The sequence below is a fragment of the Plasmodium yoelii genome, assembly GCF_900002385.2.
Source record: "Plasmodium yoelii strain 17X genome assembly, chromosome: 13".
Lineage (NCBI taxonomy): Eukaryota > Apicomplexa > Aconoidasida > Haemosporida > Plasmodiidae > Plasmodium > Plasmodium yoelii.
In genome coordinates this window covers 429547-454637 of record NC_036185.2, presented here as the reverse complement: position 1 = coordinate 454637, position 25091 = coordinate 429547, and the positions used below count along the sequence as shown (strand labels likewise).

Genomic DNA, 25091 nt, shown 5'->3' with positions numbered 1-25091 from the left:
AATGTTGATTTAACTAATTATTAAACTATATAACAACATATATATTAGTTTGTTTTTTGTTTTTTATTATTTTTGCTATTAGTTTCTTTTGATTGGTTTGCTTCATTTTGAGGGTAATGTGCAATGGATGGACCTGGCAATATTTTATTGTAAATATTATGAATGTAACTATATACATCTTCATTTTTTTTTACATTTTTAGTAGTTTTTTTATTTTCATTTGATGTATGGTCGTTGATTTCTTCATCGATAGATCCAAAAATATCTGGTCTATTAATAACAAAAAGAGATAAATTTCCTTCAATGTCTTCAAGAGGTGAAAACGAAGCTTCCTTTTTAGCTTTTTCATATAACTTATCTTTTTGTTCTTTCCATTGTGGATCTAATAATAATGTTTTCAAGTGTCGAGTCATATCATTAATATCTATAGGTTGGTTTGTAATTGGACATAAGTGGACATTTTCTTTATTTATTTTGTGTTTTCGTGATTTTTCATAATTCTTAACAACTATAATTTTTTCTTCATTATCATCATCCACAATTTCTTGAATGTTATCTAAAGTTTCTTCACCATTTGATATTTCACTATCATTTTTATTTAATTTTCCATGTAGTTGGTTCTTTTGTTTTCGTCCTTTTATATATTTATTATCAGAAATATTATTCTCTTCTTGAGACATATCTACTGGATTTTCTTCTAATTTTCTTATTTCGATAGCATCATCTGAATACTCATTTTGTCTTTCATAATCATCCATTGAATTGTCACCATGAGCTTGGCCTTCTCCATTTTCATTTATTTCTTTATTTATATTACTTGTATGATATGATATGTTATTTATTTTTTCGATATTTGTATATTTGTTATCTGTATCAAACAATTGATTTAATACATAGTTTTCAACATTATTAAAATCTATTGATTGAGGCAAAGTTTCAATGTTATCATCAAAGGTTATATTTTCTACAACGGTAAAATTTGACCAATCATAAAATGTGTCACATTTTGTTTTTTCTTCAAGTTTTCTTTCTTCTTCTTCTCTTTTCTTCATGTTATGGTTATATATACTATAAGAATAGTTTAGAATATCCCTTTTGTTATTGGAATATTTTTTAATTTTATCCATTATATCATTATTTGGAAGTAAACATTTCACATATATATCAATAAGTTTTGAAAAAAAATTATAGTATAAATTATTTGCTCTCAAAAAGTCATATTGGCTATTATTTTTTTCTCTTTCAATAAGTTCATTTAAAAATTTGTTTCCGTTTCTAGCCACAAATAGAGCTGTTGTTTTCATTAGATCTACATCCACCGAACTGATAAGTGGAGATATAATTGTATAAATATCTTCTTTGATTTCTATTTGCTGTTCTTGTGTATCTTCATCTTTAGTTTGGTCATCTATGGAGTATATTATTTTGTTTTTTTCTTTTTTAATATCCTCTTTTACAAAATCACATATTTTTAATATGTGTTCATTATTACTTGATTTATTTAAATCTTCTCTTTTTTTTATTTCTATAATAGCTTTAGGTATTGTATTTTTTTCTTGAATTCCTAAAAATTGTTCATGTAATTTATATTGATAATAAAAAAAATATGGGTGTGTACTATTTATAAAATTAAACTGCTTTTCTTTTTCTTTATATATTTTTTGTTCAAAAACTTTCCCATTTTTTTTAACAAATGCAGCAGTTTTATCTATAACACTTTTTATACTATTTGGTGGTATAATCATTTCATTTTCTAAAAACTCCAATCTTTTATTTACAAGTTCAAGATCCGTGACATCAACATTATCATCAAAAATACTTCCTTTAACGATCACTTTCGCCATTTGTACGAATTATACTTGTTATATAATAGTAGTGATTATATGTGTATTTATGAATATACATATATTTTATTATTATTTCCTTTCACATTTATCATTTGCGTGTTTTATTCAATAATGTTTACGAACTTGTAACCATATTACTGTTTTATTACCAATTAGTCTTTTGGGGTTTTCCCTTTTTCATTTGCTATTTTTTTTATTACTGGTTTTTTTATTGTTGTAAATGTATTTGATGCTCAATATTTTAAAATTAAAATGCGTGGATTTAATATTAAAGACGGCACTTTGGATGCACATATGCAGGTAGGTATATATATATTTGTGTATGTACTTATTTATATATATATGCATATGTTTTGTGAACCATCTAACTTATATTTTTCCGCAACAATTTTTAAACATTACATAAAAATATCCGCTATCTTTTTTTATTTTGTTATAAGTTGTCCTCATGATAATATTCATGATTTACAATATTTATAAGGTGTAAAAAAAATGAGAAAAAATAGTTTTTGTATGTAGTATTGAAAGGAGTGTACATAAGAATAATTTCTATGGTATTAACATATTTATCAAAGTATATTATCCACAATTTTTAAAAGAAGCTTTTCCTTTTATGCACTTTTTTTCAGTGTGCCATATTTTTTGTAGTACTGGAAATTTTTACAATTAAATAAAATTGCAGAAAAAGCGAAAACATATACAATATAATAAAACCTATGCTTTATATAATTATAAATCGAAAAAAATATATATAATTCAATTCATTCGCTTTTTTTTCATTTTATAGTATATTACGCCATGAACAAAAAAAGCATGCTTATAATAAATAGATATTTACATAATAAATATATTTTTATGGTAAATAACATGATAAAAAATTGAAAAAAATTATTTACCAATTTTTATAATTCTAATGCATATGTAATCAGTCAAATAACACGGATTTTATAATAAAAAAGGTTGAAAACAATATAAGCACATAATTTCTTAATTGCAATAATTTTTTTCTGTATATTACAATTTTATTAAATTCTTTTCTCAATATCTGCGTAAATGATTGTATATAATGTTGAATAATTGATAAAATAAAATACAATAAAAAATTATAATCTATCGTTAAAATTCCTATTTTCTAAGATTTTTTTATTGACCACGTAAATTTTATTATTGTGTAAATGCTTTAAATTCAATAAGAATTTGTAAAATTGTATATTAATAAAATTAGTACTATTTATTTATGAATATTTTACATAAAATTGAGAATAAGTATAATTTTTCACATATTATTTTTATTATAGAAAATGATAGAATTTTAAAGGCTTTATTTTTTGTTTTTTTAGGTAATCTAATTAATACAATTATTTGTGAGCAGTTAATATTTCAAAATAAATATACATTGAACGTTACTATATAATTATTGCTTTAAAACAAATATTTTTATTAAAGGGATTAATTCTCCATAATATATTACATTACCACAAGATCAGATATATATTTATTTTTATAAATTGTGAAAATAGTATTAGCAGAACCAGAAAATATTACATCATATTATATGTTATTTATATAAGATAAAAATAAAGAGACTAAAAGAGCATGTTATATAATTTGATTTATTTATTATATTGAGTTTCTTTTAAAAATATTATTAAGGGTAAAACTATTTTGAATAACATAATATTATATTGTTATTGCTGTTACATATGCAAATTTTTTAATGGGGGATTATAAATTATAATTTTTTTATAAAGAATATATGCATACATTTAAATACTATATGCAAGGATGGATTCATATGAAAGGAAAAAAAAGGAATTATATTTAAAGAGGAAAGAGTTAAATATATATTATCATCCTTTAAAGACTATCAAACTTTTTTTTTTAGAACTAAGAAATATAATATTAAATATATATGAAAAAAATAAAAAATATAATAAAATAGTATTATTAGCTATATCAATTATACTGTTATTATTAAAAATCAGGCATAAACATGCATACCTAGACAATTTGATAATATATGTAGAAGTTATAATATGGTGGCTGTTACTTGGAGTATTAAGTAGTGTTGGATTGGGGTGTGGTATGCATTCAGGAGTATTGTTTTTGTTTCCTCATATATATTTTATTTGTTCTACATCTGAATATTGCAATTCATTGAATTTTGACTCAAGAATAAACATGTGGAAATCCTTATTGACGACAGGAAATTATTTTGAGGTAAAAGGAGAAAAAACTATGAATAATAAAAATAATATTTATATATTTTGACGAAAAATTATATGTAAATCCATATTATAGGAATATATAGAGTTGTATATGTTATTTGAATATAATTCTTGAATAGTTTGACATTTCTTTGTGGAAAAAAATTATATAAATGAATATTACTATTGCTTGATTAATACAATTTCGAAAAAAGGAAGTATATGAGTTCCATATTACGATTATACATGTATGTTTTGGTATTTTTTTAACAGTGTATATCGAAGGGTGATGGAGATGTGACGCTATTAAAATTATTTATGAAAATATATCCATATTGTTTTATATGGGGAATCGGAACAGCTTTAGGAGAGTTACCGCCATATATGACATCATTTTACGCCTCAAAGGTAAATAATAAAAAAAATATATAAAACAAAACAATAAATAAAATTGCATTTATCGCTTAAATAAATTATGATCATTTAAATACGTTTTTTACGGTATAAAAATATTAATTAAGCAAATGAAAAATGATGTAGAGTAATATATATGCAATGTATGTATGTGTATTGTTTTTTTTTCTAGGCAAAGTTATATGACGATGATTATGAAGAATTTGAAAAGGATATAAAGGAAGGAAAAAGAAATATTGTTACATCTATGAAAAAATGGATGATTGATTTTATAAAAAAATACGGATCAATTTCTGTTTTTCTCTTATCTTGTTGGCCTAATAGTAATATATGCATAAATGAAAATGAATAAGCTATAAATATGGATTTTTTGAATATATATTAACTTATTTTATTAATAAATATAATAATTTATTTTCTTAATTTGCCTCATCTTTCCTTTTTCAATTTATTTACAGTAATGTTTGACCTATGCGGAATTTGCTGTGGTCACTTTTTGATGCCATTTGAAAAATTTTTTATCCCATTAGTTTTAGGAAAAGCTGTGGTTAAAACAATTTTCCAGACATTGTTTTTAATCTTTATATTTTCAAATAATTACAAAGAAATGCAATTAGCAATTTTGAAAAAAGTATTATCAATTTTACCGTTGCATCGTCTGTTCCCAAATTTGAATATGACCAACATTGAAAGCTTTATAGACGAACAAATTTCAGTTTTAAAATACGGGAAAAAGACGAAATCTAAAATAAATTTCATGTTTTTATTCAATATATTTTTTTTTTTAGTAATTATATTTTTTTTCATCTCATGTATTAATCAAATAGCCCAAAAATATCAAAAGGTATGAACGAAAACAAAATATACGTATGTAAAAAGATACGCATTGTTTAACGCATTATTTATACATTTCCATTTTGTAATATTATTATTTTTTTTATTTTTGTAGAATCTTGATGAAGAAGAATTGAAAAAATTATTTAACAAAGATGAAGTTATACGTGAAAAAAAAAAAAATAAATAAATGTATCTTTGTAGAGACAGATACGAGTTTCATAAATTAAATTAAAATATATTTAATGATTAATGTTGTTGCATACATATTTTATATTTGTGTGTTTGGATAAAAAAACATACATAATATATACAAGGACTTAGGAATAAAATTTTATTTGACAAAAAAAAAGATTTGCAATTTGAATTATCAAAACTTTATTATATGAATTGCCAGTATATGTATATATACTTATATGTTTATATATGTGTATGTTTTGCATGAATTTATATGTTCACACATTTGTATATGCACTTTTTCATTTATATTTTGAAAACCATCTATGTTGTTTTATTTTTTTGAAATGCATTCTCTTGTCAGGTTTGGTGTTTAGCAATTTTCTATAAAACATAAAAACTTAATTATAATTTAAAAATTAAAAACAATTTAATTATTTTTTATTTTATAAAAATATTATATGCTTACCTTAGTAACTTTTTTAAGTCATTATTAATCTTTCTATATTTTGGAAAATACAGGCTGTTATTTTTCATGTTGTTATAAATTTCGAATATATCCTTGCCACTATAGAAATGAAAATGGGATGAAATGTGTGCATATAATCATTATGTAGGAAAATAAACCGAACATATATATTTATTTATTATAACGAAAACGAAAAATGCTTCTTGAAAAACATCCATGTGTACATAATTAAGTTAGTTTTATGTGTATGTGTGCGTAATTGTATGAATAATAATGAAATGTTACTGATATGGAGGGATTCCAAATAGAAAGGTATAGAGAACTGAACCAAAGTTATATGCCTGTTTTTTGGAAAGTTCAATTGTTTTATTAATATCAGGAAACAAGGATTCAAAGGAATTAAAAATATCAGTTTCGCGAGTGTAGGTATTAAATGATTTTATAATAAAAGTACATGCATCAAAATCTATTAATTTGATAGAATTATTATAATTAATTTTATTATTTGAAAGACAAGATTGTTTTTCCGTATCATCAGATGGAATAATATCATGATTTTGGATTTTTTCTTTATATGCATTTTTGTCATTATCATTCATATTTTCTGTTTTTCCCTTCTCATGAATATTGTCAGTATGTGCTTTAATAGCACTTAATTCAATATATTGGTTTCTGGTCATATACAATACATCTGTGCACATATTTCCAATTTTATTATAGTATTTGTTAAAAAAATACAGATCTAAATATACTAAAAAGTCATTATTAATATCACATGACTTTCCAATATTAAAATATAGCCAGTAGAACTTCAAAAAATTAATAGAATGCTTCTGATTATATTTGAAAATAGATAGATTTTTTATTTTATTTATGTAAGTTTTATTTGGGGATAGTGCATTATTTGTTTTTTTTCTTTTTTCATATTTTTTATATAAATTATTTTGTGATTTATTATGTTTATTTTTTTGTTGAATAAACGTTTGTATAAATGTGGTGGTATTGTGAGGCGCAAAAAAAAATGTGTCTAATTTATTTTTAGTAAAAAATATTCTTTTTACAGTTTTATCATATTCAAATGATTTGGACAAATTTACATTATATATATATTTAATTTTTTTATTTTTTTTTAGTTTTTCAGGTTTTAAGTTTGCATAAGAACAATAATAACATATATTATTTTTTGATATAACCGTTTTTTTGTTTTTTCCCGTGGTAAGAAACATTTTATTAGCATAGGCGTTTTTAATATATTCATCTTTGGTACATGATTCTTTTATTTGCTCTTTGAATTTTGTATGAAGGTTTATTTCTATATTTGATATTTCTTTAGAGCTAGATGATATGAGTACCTTATTTAGTTTTTCGATTTTTTTTTTTTTCGTAAATGAAACTTCATAAGATTCTATTGTGTCTGCATTTCTATGGGTTAAAAGTATGTTGTCAGGTTTTAAGTCTAAATACGCTACATTTTTTTGTAGCAAATAATTAATTGTATTGTATATATTTAAAAATATATACTTAATAAAATTTTCTGAATATAGATGTATTTTAAATTTTTTATTTTCTAATCGTACTAGTTTTTTATTATAAATAGAATATATTTTAGGTTTTTTTTTATAATACATAGATTGATGTTTAATATATGGAAAAATAATGAAGAGAATTTCATTTTTTTCATCACAAAATATTTGTTCAATATTAATTATATTATTATTTTCTAAATAATTTAGGAAAAATATTTCACTTAATATTTTATAAAAGTAATTTGTTAAATAGACTTTATTATTAATATAATATGGACAGTTATCTTTTAAACATAATCTTAAATAAAAAAGCTTTATACAGTATTTTTTATTATCTATAACATTTTTACAATAATATATGTTTCCATATTCGCTAGAATATATGCATTTTATTATATGATATTGATTCATAAAATAAGATATATTTTTTCTTTTTATTTTATAGACATTTACCATGGGCTCACATTTCTTATTTTTGGTGTTAATGCATATATTTGACCTTTTTTCAAAACTTTTTAACAAAAGACTATAAACAACATTGTACTTTACATCGTAATACACTTTTAATTTTTTATTAATTTTTAAAATATTTATAAGTAAATTTGTGTTGCAATTATTAATAAATTCATTAGTGATTTTTATTTGGGAAATATCTCCTTGTTTTATTTTTTTTTTTTCATCATCGAAAAAATTATCCCTGGATATTATAGTACCGTTGCATAAGTATTCATTTAGTTTTTCTTCTAATTTTGCTCTAAATATAATATTGTTTTTTTTTTTTTCAAAAGGGTTCGTTAAAAAGAACATTTTTATTGTTTATTTGGTTTTTATAATAAATAACATATTACCAAATTTGTGCCTCTAAAAAAATGGATACTAGTACGTAAATAAAGTATCCATTATCATGTGTGTAATATTGGATATGTGTATTCCTCTGTACCATTCCACACTATTTACTTATGTGATGGAAGATAGTATGCTTAAAGATTAATTTCAAACATATGTAAAACTATTAGCACATGAATAATCATGAGCAACGTACGTTTAATTATATAAGCCTCCTACCAATTATAAGATCAGATAATGATTAGAAATTGTATATATGTATATGAATGAATCTATATATTATCGTCATGTTACAGTGCGATATGAATCACAAAAATAGTAATTAAGGCATGTATATCAATCTTATTATATAGGATAAAAATATCCATATAAATCGATGTATATGTGTAATTATCCAAGAAATGTGCATAGTATATTGCTTATGCACATTTGAAAAAAATATTTTCAATGAATACAAATTTCAACTTAAAATAGTATGTTGTAAAAGAAAAAAATTAATACAAAAATATTCGTAAAGATAATGTGCAAATAATAACGCATTCTAAAAAATAGGAAAAAAGCATAAATTAAAAAAAACACATTCCCTGATGAATAAGGATTTGAATTTCCTACTTAAGAAATAATTTTACAGTTAAAATTTAATTAAAACATTTAAGCAAATTAACAGGTATTCGGTCATTTATTATCATTTTTTTAAAGATTAGATATATACATACGAAAAAATATAAATAAGTATCTATGTAAAGATGAAATGAATTACTACACATTCCCCCCAAAAATATATAATAAATAATAATAAAACAAAATTATATAGGGTTGTTTAATAATTAATTAAGGAAACAAATGGTAAAAAACGAAATTTACGATAATAAAATAAAAGTTAAGGATTTCATTAAAAATTATATACCATGGTAAAATAAACTATTTTATGATGGGTGTATTATTTTATTTTAGCAATTTCAAAAAATTTATACAAATAAATTGTATATGTATATAAATACATATATAAATATAGATTCTTTATTATACTTCAGTGATAATATGCTTTTTATGTTTTAAGAATTGGCTTAAGATATTTTATATATGGTACGCGTGAAGATCGTTTGGATATATCAAAATAAATTATATTCATATCAAAATAAAAAATTAATTGCTTAAAAAAAATAAATCATAATAAATAAAATAGTATTTATTATTGATATAAATAATAATAGTACACAAAGCAAATAAGTGTATAGCAATAAAATATGGTAACATTATACACAAAACGAACAAGCTTATATAGAATAAAAATAATAATTATTTTTGAATAATATAATTACATTTTTAAGGTAGAAAAATTTGCAAAAAATTGTAAATTTTATTATAAGAAAATGATGTAAATTATTTTTTATTATTTAATTATTGTTTTTCACATTTTTAGCTAGAAACATATATTTATATATTTTTTTACATTTTATTAAATATTAATTTTTGTGAAAAACTGCAGAAAATTAAAGAGAACATTTATAAAATAAACCGAAAAAGAGAAAGAAATTAAAAAAGAAGAGATATAATTTGGAAATTTAGTAAAATGTATAGAAATTTGTATGATACAGACAATATTATTTATTCTCCTGAAGGTAATATCTATAAAAATATATAGAATAAAATGTGAATACATAAAAAATAAAAATCACAAAAAAAGTTTTGAATTTTTAACAATGTGATGTTCATAAATGATAACATTATTGTATTCATCTAAATATGAACGTATTTAAATGTTTTTCAGGGAGGTTATACCAAGTAGAATATGCAAATGAAGCAACGAAACAAGGAACCTGTGCAGTGGCTATAAAATCTAAGGAGTTTGTGGTTAAAATATACACCTATATATATGTATAGTTTCTTTGAAAGTGAACTGTTTTTTATAAATATATAAACATTCATAAGAAAATTGGAAGAATGATTAAAATAATATGACGAAAATGACGTTAAATTATATGGAAAATGCATAAAAGAATCGTACTTTCCATGCTTATAAAGTAAAAAAAAACACAATAAATAATTTTTTTTATTACAGGTAGTTTGTGGTTTGAAGAAATGTATTAGTAAACTTTCCTATCATCAAGAAAAGCTATTTAAAATAGATGACTATATAGGTGTAACAATGAGTGGGATAACTTCAGATGCGAAAGTATTGACCAAATATATGAGAAATGAATGCTTAACTCATAAATTTTTATTTGATGAAAATATTAATATAGAAAAATTAGTTAAAAAAGTAGCAGACAAATATCAAAAAAATACCCAAAAAAGTAGTAAAAGAGCTTTTGGTGTTGGATTGATAATATCTGGGTATTTTAATGAACCACATATTTTTGAAACAAAATCAAATGGATCTTATTTTGAATATGAGGCAATATCTTTTGGTGCTCGATCTCATGCATCAAAAACTTATTTAGAAAAGAATTTACATTTATTTGAGGAATCCTCATTAGATGATTTGATTATACACTGTTTAAAAGCTTTGAAATGCTCTCTTTCTAGTGAAACCGAACTAACTGCTGATAACACATCTCTAGCTATTGTTGGAAAGGATAAACCATGGGAAGAAATGCCATATGTCAAATTGATTGATTATTTGACAAAGGTAAATAGTGAAAAAAGGACTGAAGATAGTCAGGAAAATGCTGAAAACATTGGAAACTAATAAAGACGTGGAAGTTATATCGACCAATGTTATTTAATATTTTTTTTTATAATTCATAGAATTTATATAAATTCAAGCAAACTAAGCCACATGTGTGACTTTTTAATAAAATAAAAATTATATGGAAATTAAAATGAATACATGTATGTTATATAGTTATAATTTTTAAGTGTTACATATACATGTATGATTATATATTTCCAAAAAAAACGTCCATATATATGTACTTATATGCATAAACTTTTATTAAAGTTAATTTAGTATTTTTTTCAATAAATTATTCACATTATTAAAGTTTATATATATATATACGTGTTGCAGTTTTCATGCTGCGTGATTTTTTTAAAATACATGTATATAATATATAACTTTATGCTATCTGTTTAATCATGCTAAAATATAGCTGTATTCTTTATGAGTAATGGAAGTAATTTACTCGAGAATAATTATTTAATATATTCGTATCCGAATATATGTATAAATATTATATATATACATATATGCGCACATAGGTTAAAATGTCAATAATAGAATATTTGTAAAATGCTTGCTCAACAGCGTTTTAAAAAAGTTCTATATGGTATAAAAAAAAATACGCCCTTAAGATCTTATAGGATTATAAAATGAGGAAAAGAGGAAACAAAAAAAAAGTTCACGAAAATGATCAAAACATATAAAAATAATTTCGTTTTTTGTACATACATAACGCCTTTCTTTTTTATTTATATGACTAAATATTTACATATATACGCGTCCATGTGTGTATTTATTTGCATTATGTTCATAATATAAAAAGCAGTTTTATCTATAAAAAAAAGGGCTACGTTTTTAATAAGCCAAAGAAACATATATAAACTATTTATTTTATAGTGATTTTTTCATTATTTTATTTATTTCAATTAAAAAAAATATATACATAATATTTTAACAATATCCCCATATATGCACAAGTGCTTGCTTGTGTATGAATTTTTTTTTTAATTTTAATATCCATATAATTTAAATATAAAATAATAAATGAATACTTCTTGTGTGATTGAATAGGTAGACACTATAAATACGTGTATAAATAAATCTATATAGCTTTCTACATAATACAATCATAAATGGAATTTATAATTTTTTAAAATCCGTTTTCACAGTAGAACAAACAATTTATGTGGATTATGCATAACATATATATTATTATTTAAGCTTATACTGAATAATATATTAACGTAGAAAATCTATTATTGACCTTAGATTAAAATACCGCTTAATATATTAAAATACCTACAGTGTTTTTTTTATATATATAAATATAAATGCTCGTTTTTATTAGTATAATTATGCTTCTAATTATCATACACACACATTAGCATTACATAAATATATATAATATATATACATATTTGCATTTAGGCAATGTGATATAGTTTTTTGACATATTCAGTTATATATAACGTTTTATGTATACATATATAAGTATTTATAAAATTATCCCCTTCATTATACACATTCCACATAAATAGCTTGAAAAAAATTGTAACTAAAAAATTTTATATTGTTCTGAATAGGTTATTAATTTTTGTAATAAAATTTATATAGGTGTGCTGGTATTAAATTTTAGAGTTTATTGATCAATATTTTTTGTATATTTATAATGTGTACATACATATATGTGATATATATATTGTATATTCGTGTTATATTTTATAAGTGTAGAATTTCATATATATTATATTTGATCAATCTATATATTCTTTATGACATTTTAAAGCCAGAATGTAGATTTAATATCTTCGAATATCCTTCATTATAAGAAATAATAAATATAAAAATTAATATATACTAGAATACATCTATAAATTATCATATGTAAAACAATTTAATGTTTGATGTGTTTGATATATCAATTTGTGTACATAAAAAAAACAAATAATAAAGTATATTTTAGACCCTTCATAAATATTATATTATGATAAAAATATAATTATTTCCTTTTGAAAAATATTATAACTGGAAAAATACATTACTAATCCATAAAACAATTTATTATTTATTCCATTTTGTTTTGTTTACGTTTACTTAATATATATTATGTATATTTATCCACGTATATAATTATTTAATTATATATTTATTATATGCATTAGCTATGTATGTAAAATATATATATTATTATTTAATTTTGGTATAAATTAGCGGTTTTTCATTTAAGTTTTGATTGAAATATTATACTACATTTTTTTCATTCATTATTTTACTATTTAAACATTTCCTATCACCTGCAATATATATATATATATATATATATATATATATATATATATATATATATGTATGATATTATACTATATACTTTTAATTGATGCTTAATGTTATACTTTATACTAAATTATATCATATGCATATAACATTTTTATTTGCTTAGAGTTTTTAACAATGCATGGCCTTTTTTTTATGCTTATTCTTTCCATAAAAAGAGAGTAAATTCCTTTTTAAAATGTTATGAAACATTCATTCAAATATCGATAATATTATTTTATTTTTTATTCTTTACATTTTGTGTTTAAATATATATACTATACATGCATATGTATACATATATAATATGCGTGATGTGTATAGTAAAACGAGCGCAGTGAAATACACATATTAAAGCGTATTATCATAATAATGTACATAGGCATAATTTTATATATTTAGAGAAATATTCCAGTACATATTAAAATACACATTTGTAAGCATATTATATTTAGTATAATTTTCGTTAACATATATAACCATTAACATATATGTATAATCGTTTCCAGCTCACATAATATATAGGGTTATTAGCAATTTAGGGTATAAACTTTTATATATATATTATTATTTTACGTTTTTGATATATATATATATTTTTTGTTTAAAATAAATTGATAAGGGGTAAAAATGTCTTCTGTATCAACATTACCATATATAGGAAGTAAAATTTCTTTAATTTCAAACTCAGAAATTAGATATGAAGGAATTTTGTATACCATAAACACCCATGAATCTACTGTTGCATTGCAAAATGTTAGATCATATGGCACAGAAGGTAGAAGACAGCCTGATATTCCTGCATCAAATGAAGTATATGATTTTATAATATTTCGAGGGAAAGATATAAAAGATGTTACAGTAAGTGAAGCCGCTAAAACGATACCTGATGATCCAGCAATAGTATCAATGAATATTGCGCCATCAACGAAAAATAATATAGGGGATAATTTAAATTATAACAATAATGTAAACAATATTAATAAACCACTAAATGTTCAAAATAATATGATCCCACAAAATGAAAGAAATATGAATTTAAATAATAGAAGATATTATAATAGGCATAATTATAATTATTATTATAATGGTAATATTGGAAATGGTAATATGAATGGCAATCCAAACTACAATAATAATCATAATAACAATAGGCATTATAATAATTTTAAATATAAAAATTATCGAAATTATGATAGACAACCATATGTTATTGGAGAATTGGAATCACAGCCAAATCCAGTATTAAAAAGTAAATTTAGTCCAGATTTTGATTTTAGCTCAAATAATTTAAAATTTGACAAAACGAATATAATAGATGAAAAAAGCAAAGATGTATTAACTGCAAATAGTAACATACAGGTAGGAGGATATGATAAAAAGTCTAGTTTTTTTGATAATATTAGTTGTGAAACATTAGATAAACAACAAGGAAAAGATGAAAAGGTGGACAGAGAAAAATTAAGGATGCTAGATGTTGATACTTTTGGTATAGCGGCTGCACATTATAGGACTAATATGCATAATAGAAATAATAACAGAAATAAAGGAAGAAATGCTAAGAATAATAAAATGATGGGAAACTTTAATTATAATTATTATAACAGAAACCAAAATCCATTTAACAGATATCCAGCCTATTAATATATATATATTATCTACTAATTCATTTTCATTTTATTCGTTTATATTAATTAAACACTTTCCTTTTCAGAGTCATAAAAAATAAATATGTGCCCCAAAAAAAAAAACAGTATAATTCAATTTTTAAATGTTTACAAATGGAATTGTATCTATATACAAATATTGAATTACATATTATATGTATATATTAAATTTATACCTTTTTGATGAACCCCCCTTTAAATATATAATTAAAGACTAAAGATGATACATCACAAAAAATTAGCGCATATTATATGTATTCACTTTGAAGAAAGAGAAAATTCAAGCATACACAAAATTTTTTAAGTTCTATAAAATTATTTTCGTCTATTTCTTTTTCGTTTTTTTAAATGTTAAAAATGAATTTTATTTTGTTATGCATAAATGTTTGCATATATGTATTATTTTTCGCTCGGCGACTTTTTTACTGTTCATATATTTTAAGAATTGCAGTAGCAACTGCAGAAATAAATGCAATCAAAAAAGGAAGCAGCAAAATTAATAGTAAACAATATATATAAAAATGTGTGCACATTGTTTTATATTATATTTTTTATAGGATTTAGTGAATCTTGCATTTTAAAATTACATAAAACGTGAACATAACCCATATGCATATTACATATTTATAATTTCATTTTCATACATAATATGAATTTTTTCTTGGATATTCCTTTATTATGATAAGCAATTTTTTTTCTTTTACATATATGAATATGTTACACACTTTACAAAGCTTTAATAAAATTAATTTTATATAAATTTTAATTTTTTTCGTCAAGACATAATGTGTTTTCGGAGTAAGCTAATTTTTATTTGATTAAATATTTTTTATTTTTCTTCGTGGTTATAACAAGGTTTTGGTATTATTCAAAACTTATTTTATGCTACCTAAATAAATATATATATAAGGCATTTAGTTATTCTTTTAAAATTAGTAAGTGATAAATATGTTAAGAAAAATGAAACTGAATAGGCTTCAAAATGTTGATGTGTAATAAAATTTATATGGATAACACATCTATGGGGCAACTTGCCAAAATGAATTTTATACAGTTTTATTTATTTTATACTTTTTTCATTTGTTCGTTTTCAATAAATATATAATTTGTTTTTATATTTAAATAATAAAAATGTTTCAATGTAAAGAAACGAAGTGTGCTTTTTACGTAACTTAAAAATGTGTATATATATTTAAATACGTAATAAAATATAATAAGGATGTGGTGGAAATTTCCATTATTTCAATGAAATTCAGTTGGTTTTAGTTAAGAAATCGAATTTATATGAAAATTTTCAAATATATTTTTTTACGAAGAAACGAATATATGAAATACGTTAATATATATGTATGAAAGTGATACATATAAAATTGTATATATATATTTTTTTTTCACAGAATTGCATGTAGGGGCAATAAAGAGAAATTTATGATGCTATATTCCAAAAAAATATATATGTTCTTTTTGTTTTTTTAATTTGTATTGTAAAAAAAATATATACAAATCAATGATTCAATTATATTTACGATAATAAAATTACCATGATGCTTTCGAAAATGGAAGATAATAAGATCGAAAAATTAAAGACTGAAGAAAATAAAAAATTATATATTTTACATAAAAATTATAGAGAAGGGTTATTTGAAAATAAGTTGAGGTTTGAAACTGAATTAGAATTTGTTCAATCATTAAGTAATATAGAATATATAAAGTATTTGTATGATAATAAATATTTTAATGATAAAAAATTTTTGAATTATTTAAAATATTTGAATTACTGGAGAAGTAAACCATATATTTTTTACATTAAATTCCCTATATGTTTATATGTTTTAGAAATACTAAATGACAAAAACGTAGATGAGTATTTTAGCGCCTCAAATTCGTTTAATACTTTTATATATTACTTAAAATTACACTGGCTATACTTCAATTATCAAACATAGGGAATAAAATTATATATATTATAATACATGGGAACTTATTATATATGGTTCTCTAAAACATGAAAAGGAAAAATTTACACATTTATTTAAGAAACTTTGGTTGAACTATTTAGAATAAGATTGTGAAGAAGAAACAGAAAACAGAAATACAATTGTAGAATGATGAATGTGGAAATTATATACAACTAGTAACTATGTGCATGTATACTATGGCTTATGTAGCTTTGAAATATACTTTTTTTTTTTTTTTTTCATTCTTATGTTTCATGATTTTCATTATATATATTATTTTGTGAGTTTATAATTATGTTTGATATATGGCATTTCATTCACTAATGGTATTTATATATTTATTTGTTTTAGGATATAAATTTTAAGGATTCAATTTAAATTCAGAAATGAAAATAAGGAATAATGGTATTATAAAAGTGTGTTACGCAAATGGTATTCATTGTAAATGGCCCAAGTATTATTCCAATGAAAATAGTGGAAATCGTGGTGACTGTATAAAAATTGTAAGTGGTGAAAATGGCAAATATTTGAACTATAAAAATCAAATGAAGCACAAACTGAAAGGGAGCCCAAATTATTATACAAGGAATGAAAAAAAACACATATTAAAAAATATTTATGAAAATATTCGATTACAAAAAAATGAACTAAGTGACGAAATGTTAAAATGTTATATGGAAGATGAAGACATAAAAAAAATATTAGAAAATGAAAAGATTTATGATGATAATAGCAAAGTAGCAAGGATAAGAGAAATCGAAAAAAAAGAAGAAGAGTTGATTAAAAAATTTAATAATTTTTATGATTTATTATATTTTTCTATTGAAAATTTAAAGAGACAAAATAAAATTCCAATTAAAATGAATATTGAATCAAACATAGAAAATGGTTTTTTAGACCCTAATTTAAATAACAACGTTTTTTATAAAAATCATGAACTTATAGTGAATAATTTAGAAATAATAAACAAATTTTTGATATTTATGGATAAAAATTTAAACATATATAACATTACATCGTCCTCTTTTAAATTATATTTTTGTCTTAATAAGTTTGTAATATATTTCTTTAATTATTTCTTTCAATATGTTAATTATTTTGATTTAAACTTATTATTGAAATATTGTTATTTATATATAAAGTTAAATTTATTCGAAGATAGTTTAATTCTTTATAACCAGAAAAAACAGAAATCTGAAAAACTTTATCATGCAAATATATCTGATGAAGATATTTTTGAAATTACAAAAAATAATAATAATGTAGCTTTAAAATTGTTAAGTATAATAACAGATAAAAAATGTTATCATGAGTTGCTGGATTTATGTGAATTATATATGTTGTATTTTAGGAAAACGAATATAAATAAATTCATTCAAATTGTTTGTGAAACAAATTTTGGAAATAAAGAAGGAAACGATAATATAAGAACGTTAAGAAACGAGGATGGTGATAAAATTGGTAATGGATTTACGAATGCAATTACTAGACACACGCGTGGAAGGAATCATGATACATTGATGCATAAACATAATGATTATTTTATTTGTTTATATTTTAATTTTTTATTTTTATTAAATAAAATTATTGGTAATAATACATTATTTTTATCAAAAATGAATAAGCAAGCATATCATTTACTTGATTGTGTAGGATTATTATGTGAGCAAATTTTTGAGGGAAAAAATGGTGGAGAAAAAAAAATAAGATATTTGCTCTCATTATTAAATAGTGTATCAATAGAAAAGTATATTATAATAAATAACAATTCAAATAATTACTATATGCATGAAAAAAAAAAAAACATGAAAAATGTGATTTTTTTGAATAATGAATATGATGATGAAACTGTTATTAAAAATGGCAATGGAAATAATGTAATAAATGTGATTAATGGTTGTAAGGATAAGCATAATAGTAATAGTAAAGAATTAAATGATAATGAAAATAAAATAATTAAGAATCAATTCTTTTATGAAGATCTTTTACTAAATGTTTATAAGAATACGCACAATAATGTAATATCACTTTTTGAAAACATGACACATTATTTTATTTTAGAAGATTGTGATTCAATTCTTAAATATCTTCAAATAATTTATGTGACTAGATATATGAATATATACAATATAAATATATTGTTTTATAGCATATGGCTGAATTCTACATTTTTTAAAATATATCAAGTAAAAAATGTGTTATTCTTTTTGTCTTTATTTAAAAGTAGCTTTGTTATAAAGGGAATGGATTTACAAAAATCGATTTACAATTGGTATAACAAACAGTTAATATTTTATTTACGAAAAAGAATAGAAGGATATTTTGAAAATAATACATTGGAAGCTAGTATCAAAAGTATATTTGTTTTGTCTGATTTGATAAGTTATAATAAAGTTATTAAAAAGATTTTATTAAGAAAATTAGTTATATTAAATTTTAATAAAATAACACCAACAATTTTTTGCCAAATATTTTTGTTATTAAACAAATTAAGGTTTAATGCTAGTAATAAATTGTTTTGTGAAATATTTTTAAAACATTATAAAAAAGTAATAAATTCATTAACATATATGGAAACCCTTGATTTAATTAAGAACATTGAATATTTAATACCCAAGAAAAAGCGGAAAATATTTGTTATTATGATTTTGCATTTTTTTAGAAAATTAAAACATAATAACCTCATAAGTTACACTAATGATACAACATCAATTAGCTTAAATCATGTATTTAAATTAATTAATATTATAAATAAGTTTAAACTTTATGAATATTGCAATAAAATATATTTTAATCCTCTATATCAATTAATTTTTACTACCATTAACATGAACTATTTGGATCATAATCAAAATAATATATTTTTTGTTTCAAAAGACATTCTTAATGTTTTACATAAAAATAGCAATTATTCATTTATGATTAAGAATAATAAGACAGTTTTAATTGATAAAAGTTATAAAATGTATGAACAAATAAAGAATAAAGGGGATACTAAATCGTTTGCTTCCAATGGAATTGAGAGGATAGGGGATAGTAATATTAATAAAGACGTTGAATTGACATATCAAAACGGTATTATAAACGAATTTAGTGTGAATTTGGATTATGTCAAAAATATGGGAATAAAATTGGAATTATTAAGAACAAGCCAAATATTGGATTTAATTTTTTTCAATATTAATACAAAGAAAAATGTCATTCTTATCAGTGAAATATACACCGATCTGTTTTATAGAATTATTCGAAACTGCTATTTTTCAAAAAAAGAATTATCGCTATCGTTTAGAAGTATATGGATGTCGCGAATTTTCCATTTGGATTTTTTGGCAGCATTAATAGATACTATAAAAAATAATATAAAAATAGTTGACACTTCCATTTTTTCTTTAGATATATTGCTATGCTTATGCACATATAAGCATGAAAAACTGGATGAATTTTTAGTAATTACTTTATTTAATATATTTTTTGAGGATATTGATAGAATTTTAAAAAATGTAAAAAATCAAGTACTTTTTTATTATTGTTTGATTTTTTTGGAGTTATATTATCCATTTATATTTTTAAAAGTTATAAAAAAACGAATAAATACAGAAAAATATAAAGATACCAGTATTCAATTAGAGAATGAAAAGGAGACTCATTCATATAATAATATTATGAAAAAATATGATTTGGGAAATGCATCACATTGTGTTAAAGGAATTAAAAATAATTATAAGGAACATATGGAAAACAATTTAAAAGAAAAAAACGAAATATCGAATAAAATATTCAATACACCTCATGTATTAGAAAAAATAAGTGGGGCACCCATAGTTGATATATTGAAATATATAAAACACATATTTTTTCTCCAGCAAAAAAAATGTGCTCATAGTTATGAACTTATTAAATTTTATGAAGTAATAGACAAATTAAATATAACAAAAATGAAGTTTAATAATGTACCTAATGTTTATTTTAAAAATTATGAGATTAATGATTTATTTGTTTTGCATATATATTTTCCACAGTTGAAATTTGCAATATTATTTACAAAAAATGGAATTTCGGAAAATAGTGGCAATAACAAAAAAAAGTGCATTTCCAATATCGTTGAAAACGATAATATGAATACGTTTCAATTAAATGGCGATAAATGTGTTAAGGAAATAAAAAGTGGTGATTTGAATTACACAGTCGATGGGGAAAACTATTCTAATAATAGAAATAATGTCGGAAACTCATTAGTAATGAAAAGTAATAGTAATGATGATGACAAAGTAAATAACCCAAGTTCGTTTTACATAAAAAATAATTATATTGATATGAATAGCCCCTTTTTTGAAGACAGTTATGAAAAAAGTATGGATATAATGGCTCAAAAACTATATTTATATAAAAATTATAAAATAAATATTATGGTAATACCTATGGAAAAAGTTATTTTTTTTTTAAAAATTCTCGATAAGGAAAAACAAAATTGTATAATAAATGAGTCAAATTATGTTTTTGACAATGTATATAACCAAATTTTAAGCACCAAGAAAATAAATAATAATTTGGAAGGAATGAATATTATAGCGTCTCTTGTGAAAAAACAATTACAACATATTTTTTCATTATAGTTGGTAAACATTTGGAAAGAATGCTAAGCTAGTGGAAAAGGAAACACTTAAATTTTTTCTCTCTTTTTTTAATTGTATTATATCATCTTAGCCTCCTAGTATATTTTATGTATAAATAATGAAAATTAAAAATAGAAAGAAATATATTAGGCATTTATTTGAATAATTATTTAATATTGTATTTTTTGTTTTAAAATAACGAATTCATCGTTTCGAAAATTTGTTTATATAAATATTCACATTGGGGAAACATTCCCCTGATTATTCTATATAAATACGCTCATTATTTTTTATATAAATGCTTTCAGTTTTTTTTTATAAATATTTTTTTTTATTTGCTTCTCTGATTTTGAGTATTTTCTTTAATTTGAAAACAAATTTATTTAATTCTATATAATTCATATTATTAAGTTACCATAAACGTAGCACACATATATTGAAAGATTTAGTTTATTAATAAAATGTATTAAAAAATACATATAAAGAATTATGAAATATTGAAATGGGATAAGAAGAAAAGGCTATGGTCTACCAAAGCGAAGGATAGTACTAAATTAGATATTTTTTAATACATATATATTGGACTTATTTATGTACATTTGGATGCATAACACTTGTACCATATTATGCATATCTCTTAAACATGAAAAATTATGTGATATACAATAAAAACGAAAAGAAATCTATATTCGAAAATTTCAAAAGAACTATAATAAATTTAGTAAACACTCATAATGTGTTCTTTATTATTGGAAGATTAGAATTTGATGAATTTATAAAATTAGTACTTATTTTATATGAAAAGAAATTGGAGATTTCAAATGATAGAAATAAAATATGTGTAGCATTTAATGACAATATATTGACCTATTGTTATAATATAATTGAAGAAGATTCAAAGGATTTTTTTTATCTTTCAAATGAATATGACGAGGAAGAAAACAACAATGAAAATACAAGTAACAAAATTGCAGTTTTTGATGAATCAACGTTGTTACAAAAAATATTATTTGATCCACTTTTAATTGAATTTAACATAATAATTTTAACAAATATTCATAAAAGGCTAATAAAGACGGATTTGTTGTTATCATTATTGAAAAAAATACTTACAAAAAGGAACGATTTGTGCATCTTTATTTTCTCAGATTATTTCATTGAAAATGTTCTTAACTTTTTCAAGGCGTGTAATAATGTGCATGTCAATAATCCAAGGAAAAAATCGTCAATAGGACCAGAAGAAGAATACGAAAAAAAAAAAGATGATCAAATTAGCGACATAAAAGGTACAAACAATTTGAAAGAAGATAAGGAAATTAATGTAACTGAACCCAAAAGGGATAAAGCACATAAAACAGTGCGTGATGTAGCTTTTGAGAACTTTGAAAAAAATGATAAAGTTGATATTATAAGGACGGGAAACGAATTTGGATTAAAAGATAGCCGATGTTATAAAGAAAACAATATTTTAATCAAAGGAGATGTGAAAAATTTAAACCGAAGCAATAGTAATAGCTCAGTTAATTATTCTAAAGAACACGCATATTGGGACAATCGTGATAAACTAAAATATAAAAAACAGATTGAAAAAAAAAATGAAGAAAGGAAAGAAATAAATTGTGTAAAAAATAAAGAGTTAAATTATTTAATAAATAAAAAAAAAAAATTAACACGAAGTAGAAGTAATACTCTATCAAGTGAAATGTCTGAAAATGGATTGAATATATTATCAAGTAGTGATGAAATAATGCATACTCATCGTTCCAACATAAAAAATGTGTGTGAAAAAAACATAAAAATTGGAAAAAATAAAGAACGCAACAGAGATCGAAACAAAAAAAATGTCCTAAATTGTTTTTTTGTAAATGAAAGCAAACACTCACTGATGCACAATTATGAAGAAGAATTAATTACAAAAGGAAATGCCGATATAGATGAGGAAAATGAGGAAATGAGTAACAAATTAGAAGAATGGAAAGAATTAGCAATCAAGTTAGAAAATATAAAAAATCCAATAAGCATATTCATCTTTCACATATTATCTAACAATTATTATTGTGATGATAATAATTATTTAGAAAAAAATAAACAAAAAGAAGAGTTTGATAAGCACATTCATTATCTAAAAGAAAGTTGCTCAGATTATCTCCAAACAAGCATTATGTTAATAAAAAATTTATATGAAAATAATAAAAGAAAAAAAGGAAGCAATGAAAATATTCTTATATTTTTAAATAATGAATACGAAATATATATTGTTAAAAAAGGGCTTCAATCATTAGGCATTGATAACATTGAAGTAATAAATGATAACACATATAACTATGATTCACGAGAAGTAAGAAACAAAATAGTGATTATTAAAGATATTGGATTTAGTTTTCATAAAGTAAAATATGTGAAATATATAATTGATACATGCTTTATGAAAGATGAAATTTATGATTATGAGTTAAATATGACAAATAAATATACTATATTATGTAATAAAAACAAATGTGAAGACAGAAGATTAGCTTATAAGGATTCTATATGCTTTAGATTAATTACGATGAATGATTACATGGATTTGTTAAATGATGATGATATACCTGAAATATTAAAAAAGGATATTTTTTATAAAATATTTTATATAAAAACTTTAGGAATAAATAATATTTGCTCATTTGATTTTGTTACTGCTCCAACTATAAAAGCATTAAAAAAATGTTTTGAAATGTTTTACATATTAAATCTAATGGATATTAATGGAAATATAATTGATAAAAAGTTAAGTTTATTAATTTGTTATTTACCTTTAAAATTTAAATACAGCATTTTTTTAATAAATAGTATAAAGCATAAATGTGTTTACGAAGTTTGCATTATTATTAGTATGTTAATTAATGACCCGATTTTTGTATACAACAATAATAGTAGCAGTATAAAACGATTAAAAGTTATGCGATTATCTTTAATGGCTGAAGAAAGTGATATTTTAAGTTTTTATAATATATTTCAAACATTTGTTAATGCAAAGAATAAAAAAAAATATTGTCATGATAACTTCTTAAATTACACATCCTTAAAAAAGGCTGAACGTTTTTTTAATAAATTAAAATACATATTGCAAAAATTTGGTATACCAATGGAGAAATGCGAAAATGTAGAAAATATCTTTAAAGCAAAAATATCTTCTTTTTATTATAATGTTGCAAAAGTAGTAAATGATAATAAATATAAATTATTAAATAAAAAAAGTGAAAACATACTATTTTCACTTGATCCTTTATCTATTCTGAATGAGTCAAATCATACTGAAAGAAAATTCATTGTATATATAGACCTGCACTCAAACAATGATTCCGAAATTTTTATGAAACATGCATCCATTATTGATGCATTGTGGCTAACAAGTGTATGTCCTCGATATTTTTCCAACAAGCACATGCAAGCCATTCAGGAATTGAAATAATAAAGAACCGCGTGAATCTGTAACTGTGTCATTGTACATTTTCGTCCTATTATATATATTGGATGGTATGTCGATTTTTATATTTATACAATAAACAAAAA

The 25091-nt window shown here is 21.8% G+C and overlaps 8 protein-coding genes across 8 annotated transcripts; 6 read left to right on the top strand and 2 right to left on the bottom strand.

Moving 5' to 3' along the window:
- Positions 1-44: 44 nt before the first annotated feature.
- On the bottom strand, positions 45-1844 carry PY17X_1305300 (splicing factor 3A subunit 1, putative; the record flags this gene model as incomplete). Its single annotated transcript, XM_725451.2, has 1 exon — positions 45-1844. One exon carries the CDS (start codon positions 1842-1844, stop codon positions 45-47), a length of 1800 nt encoding a protein of 599 aa, XP_730544.2.
- Positions 1845-3632: 1788 nt separating this feature from the next.
- On the top strand, positions 3633-5492 carry PY17X_1305200 (uncharacterized protein; the record flags this gene model as incomplete). Its single annotated transcript, XM_725558.2, has 5 exons — positions 3633-4067; positions 4328-4462; positions 4641-4791; positions 4927-5312; positions 5418-5492. 5 exons carry the CDS (start codon positions 3633-3635, stop codon positions 5490-5492), a joined length of 1182 nt encoding a protein of 393 aa, XP_730651.2.
- A 289-nt stretch (positions 5493-5781) lies between these two features.
- On the bottom strand, positions 5782-8281 carry PY17X_1305100 (protein kinase, putative; the record flags this gene model as incomplete). The annotated part of the gene is made up of 3 exons (XM_022956991.1): positions 5782-5863; positions 5949-6047; positions 6234-8281. The coding sequence occupies 3 exons, from the start codon at positions 8279-8281 to the stop codon at positions 5782-5784; spliced, it is 2229 nt and encodes a 742-aa protein (XP_022813481.1).
- A 1612-nt stretch (positions 8282-9893) lies between these two features.
- PY17X_1305000 (proteasome subunit alpha type-1, putative) lies at positions 9894-11012 on the top strand (the record flags this gene model as incomplete). Its single annotated transcript, XM_022956990.1, has 3 exons — positions 9894-9942; positions 10092-10174; positions 10383-11012. 3 exons carry the CDS (start codon positions 9894-9896, stop codon positions 11010-11012), a joined length of 762 nt encoding a protein of 253 aa, XP_022813480.1.
- A 2916-nt stretch (positions 11013-13928) lies between these two features.
- Positions 13929-14942, top strand: PY17X_1304900 (trailer hitch homolog, putative; the record flags this gene model as incomplete). Its single annotated transcript, XM_721306.1, has 1 exon — positions 13929-14942. One exon carries the CDS (start codon positions 13929-13931, stop codon positions 14940-14942), a length of 1014 nt encoding a protein of 337 aa, XP_726399.1.
- A 1564-nt stretch (positions 14943-16506) lies between these two features.
- PY17X_1304800 (mediator of RNA polymerase II transcription subunit 31, putative) lies at positions 16507-16911 on the top strand (the record flags this gene model as incomplete). The annotated part of the gene is made up of 1 exon (XM_721307.2): positions 16507-16911. The coding sequence occupies one exon, from the start codon at positions 16507-16509 to the stop codon at positions 16909-16911; it is 405 nt and encodes a 134-aa protein (XP_726400.2).
- A 398-nt stretch (positions 16912-17309) lies between these two features.
- PY17X_1304700 (conserved Plasmodium protein, unknown function) lies at positions 17310-21536 on the top strand (the record flags this gene model as incomplete). Its single annotated transcript, XM_721308.2, has 1 exon — positions 17310-21536. The coding sequence occupies one exon, from the start codon at positions 17310-17312 to the stop codon at positions 21534-21536; it is 4227 nt and encodes a 1408-aa protein (XP_726401.2).
- A 643-nt stretch (positions 21537-22179) lies between these two features.
- PY17X_1304600 (ATP-dependent RNA helicase) lies at positions 22180-24990 on the top strand (the record flags this gene model as incomplete). Its single annotated transcript, XM_721309.1, has 1 exon — positions 22180-24990. The coding sequence occupies one exon, from the start codon at positions 22180-22182 to the stop codon at positions 24988-24990; it is 2811 nt and encodes a 936-aa protein (XP_726402.1).
- Positions 24991-25091: the final 101 nt, after the last annotated feature.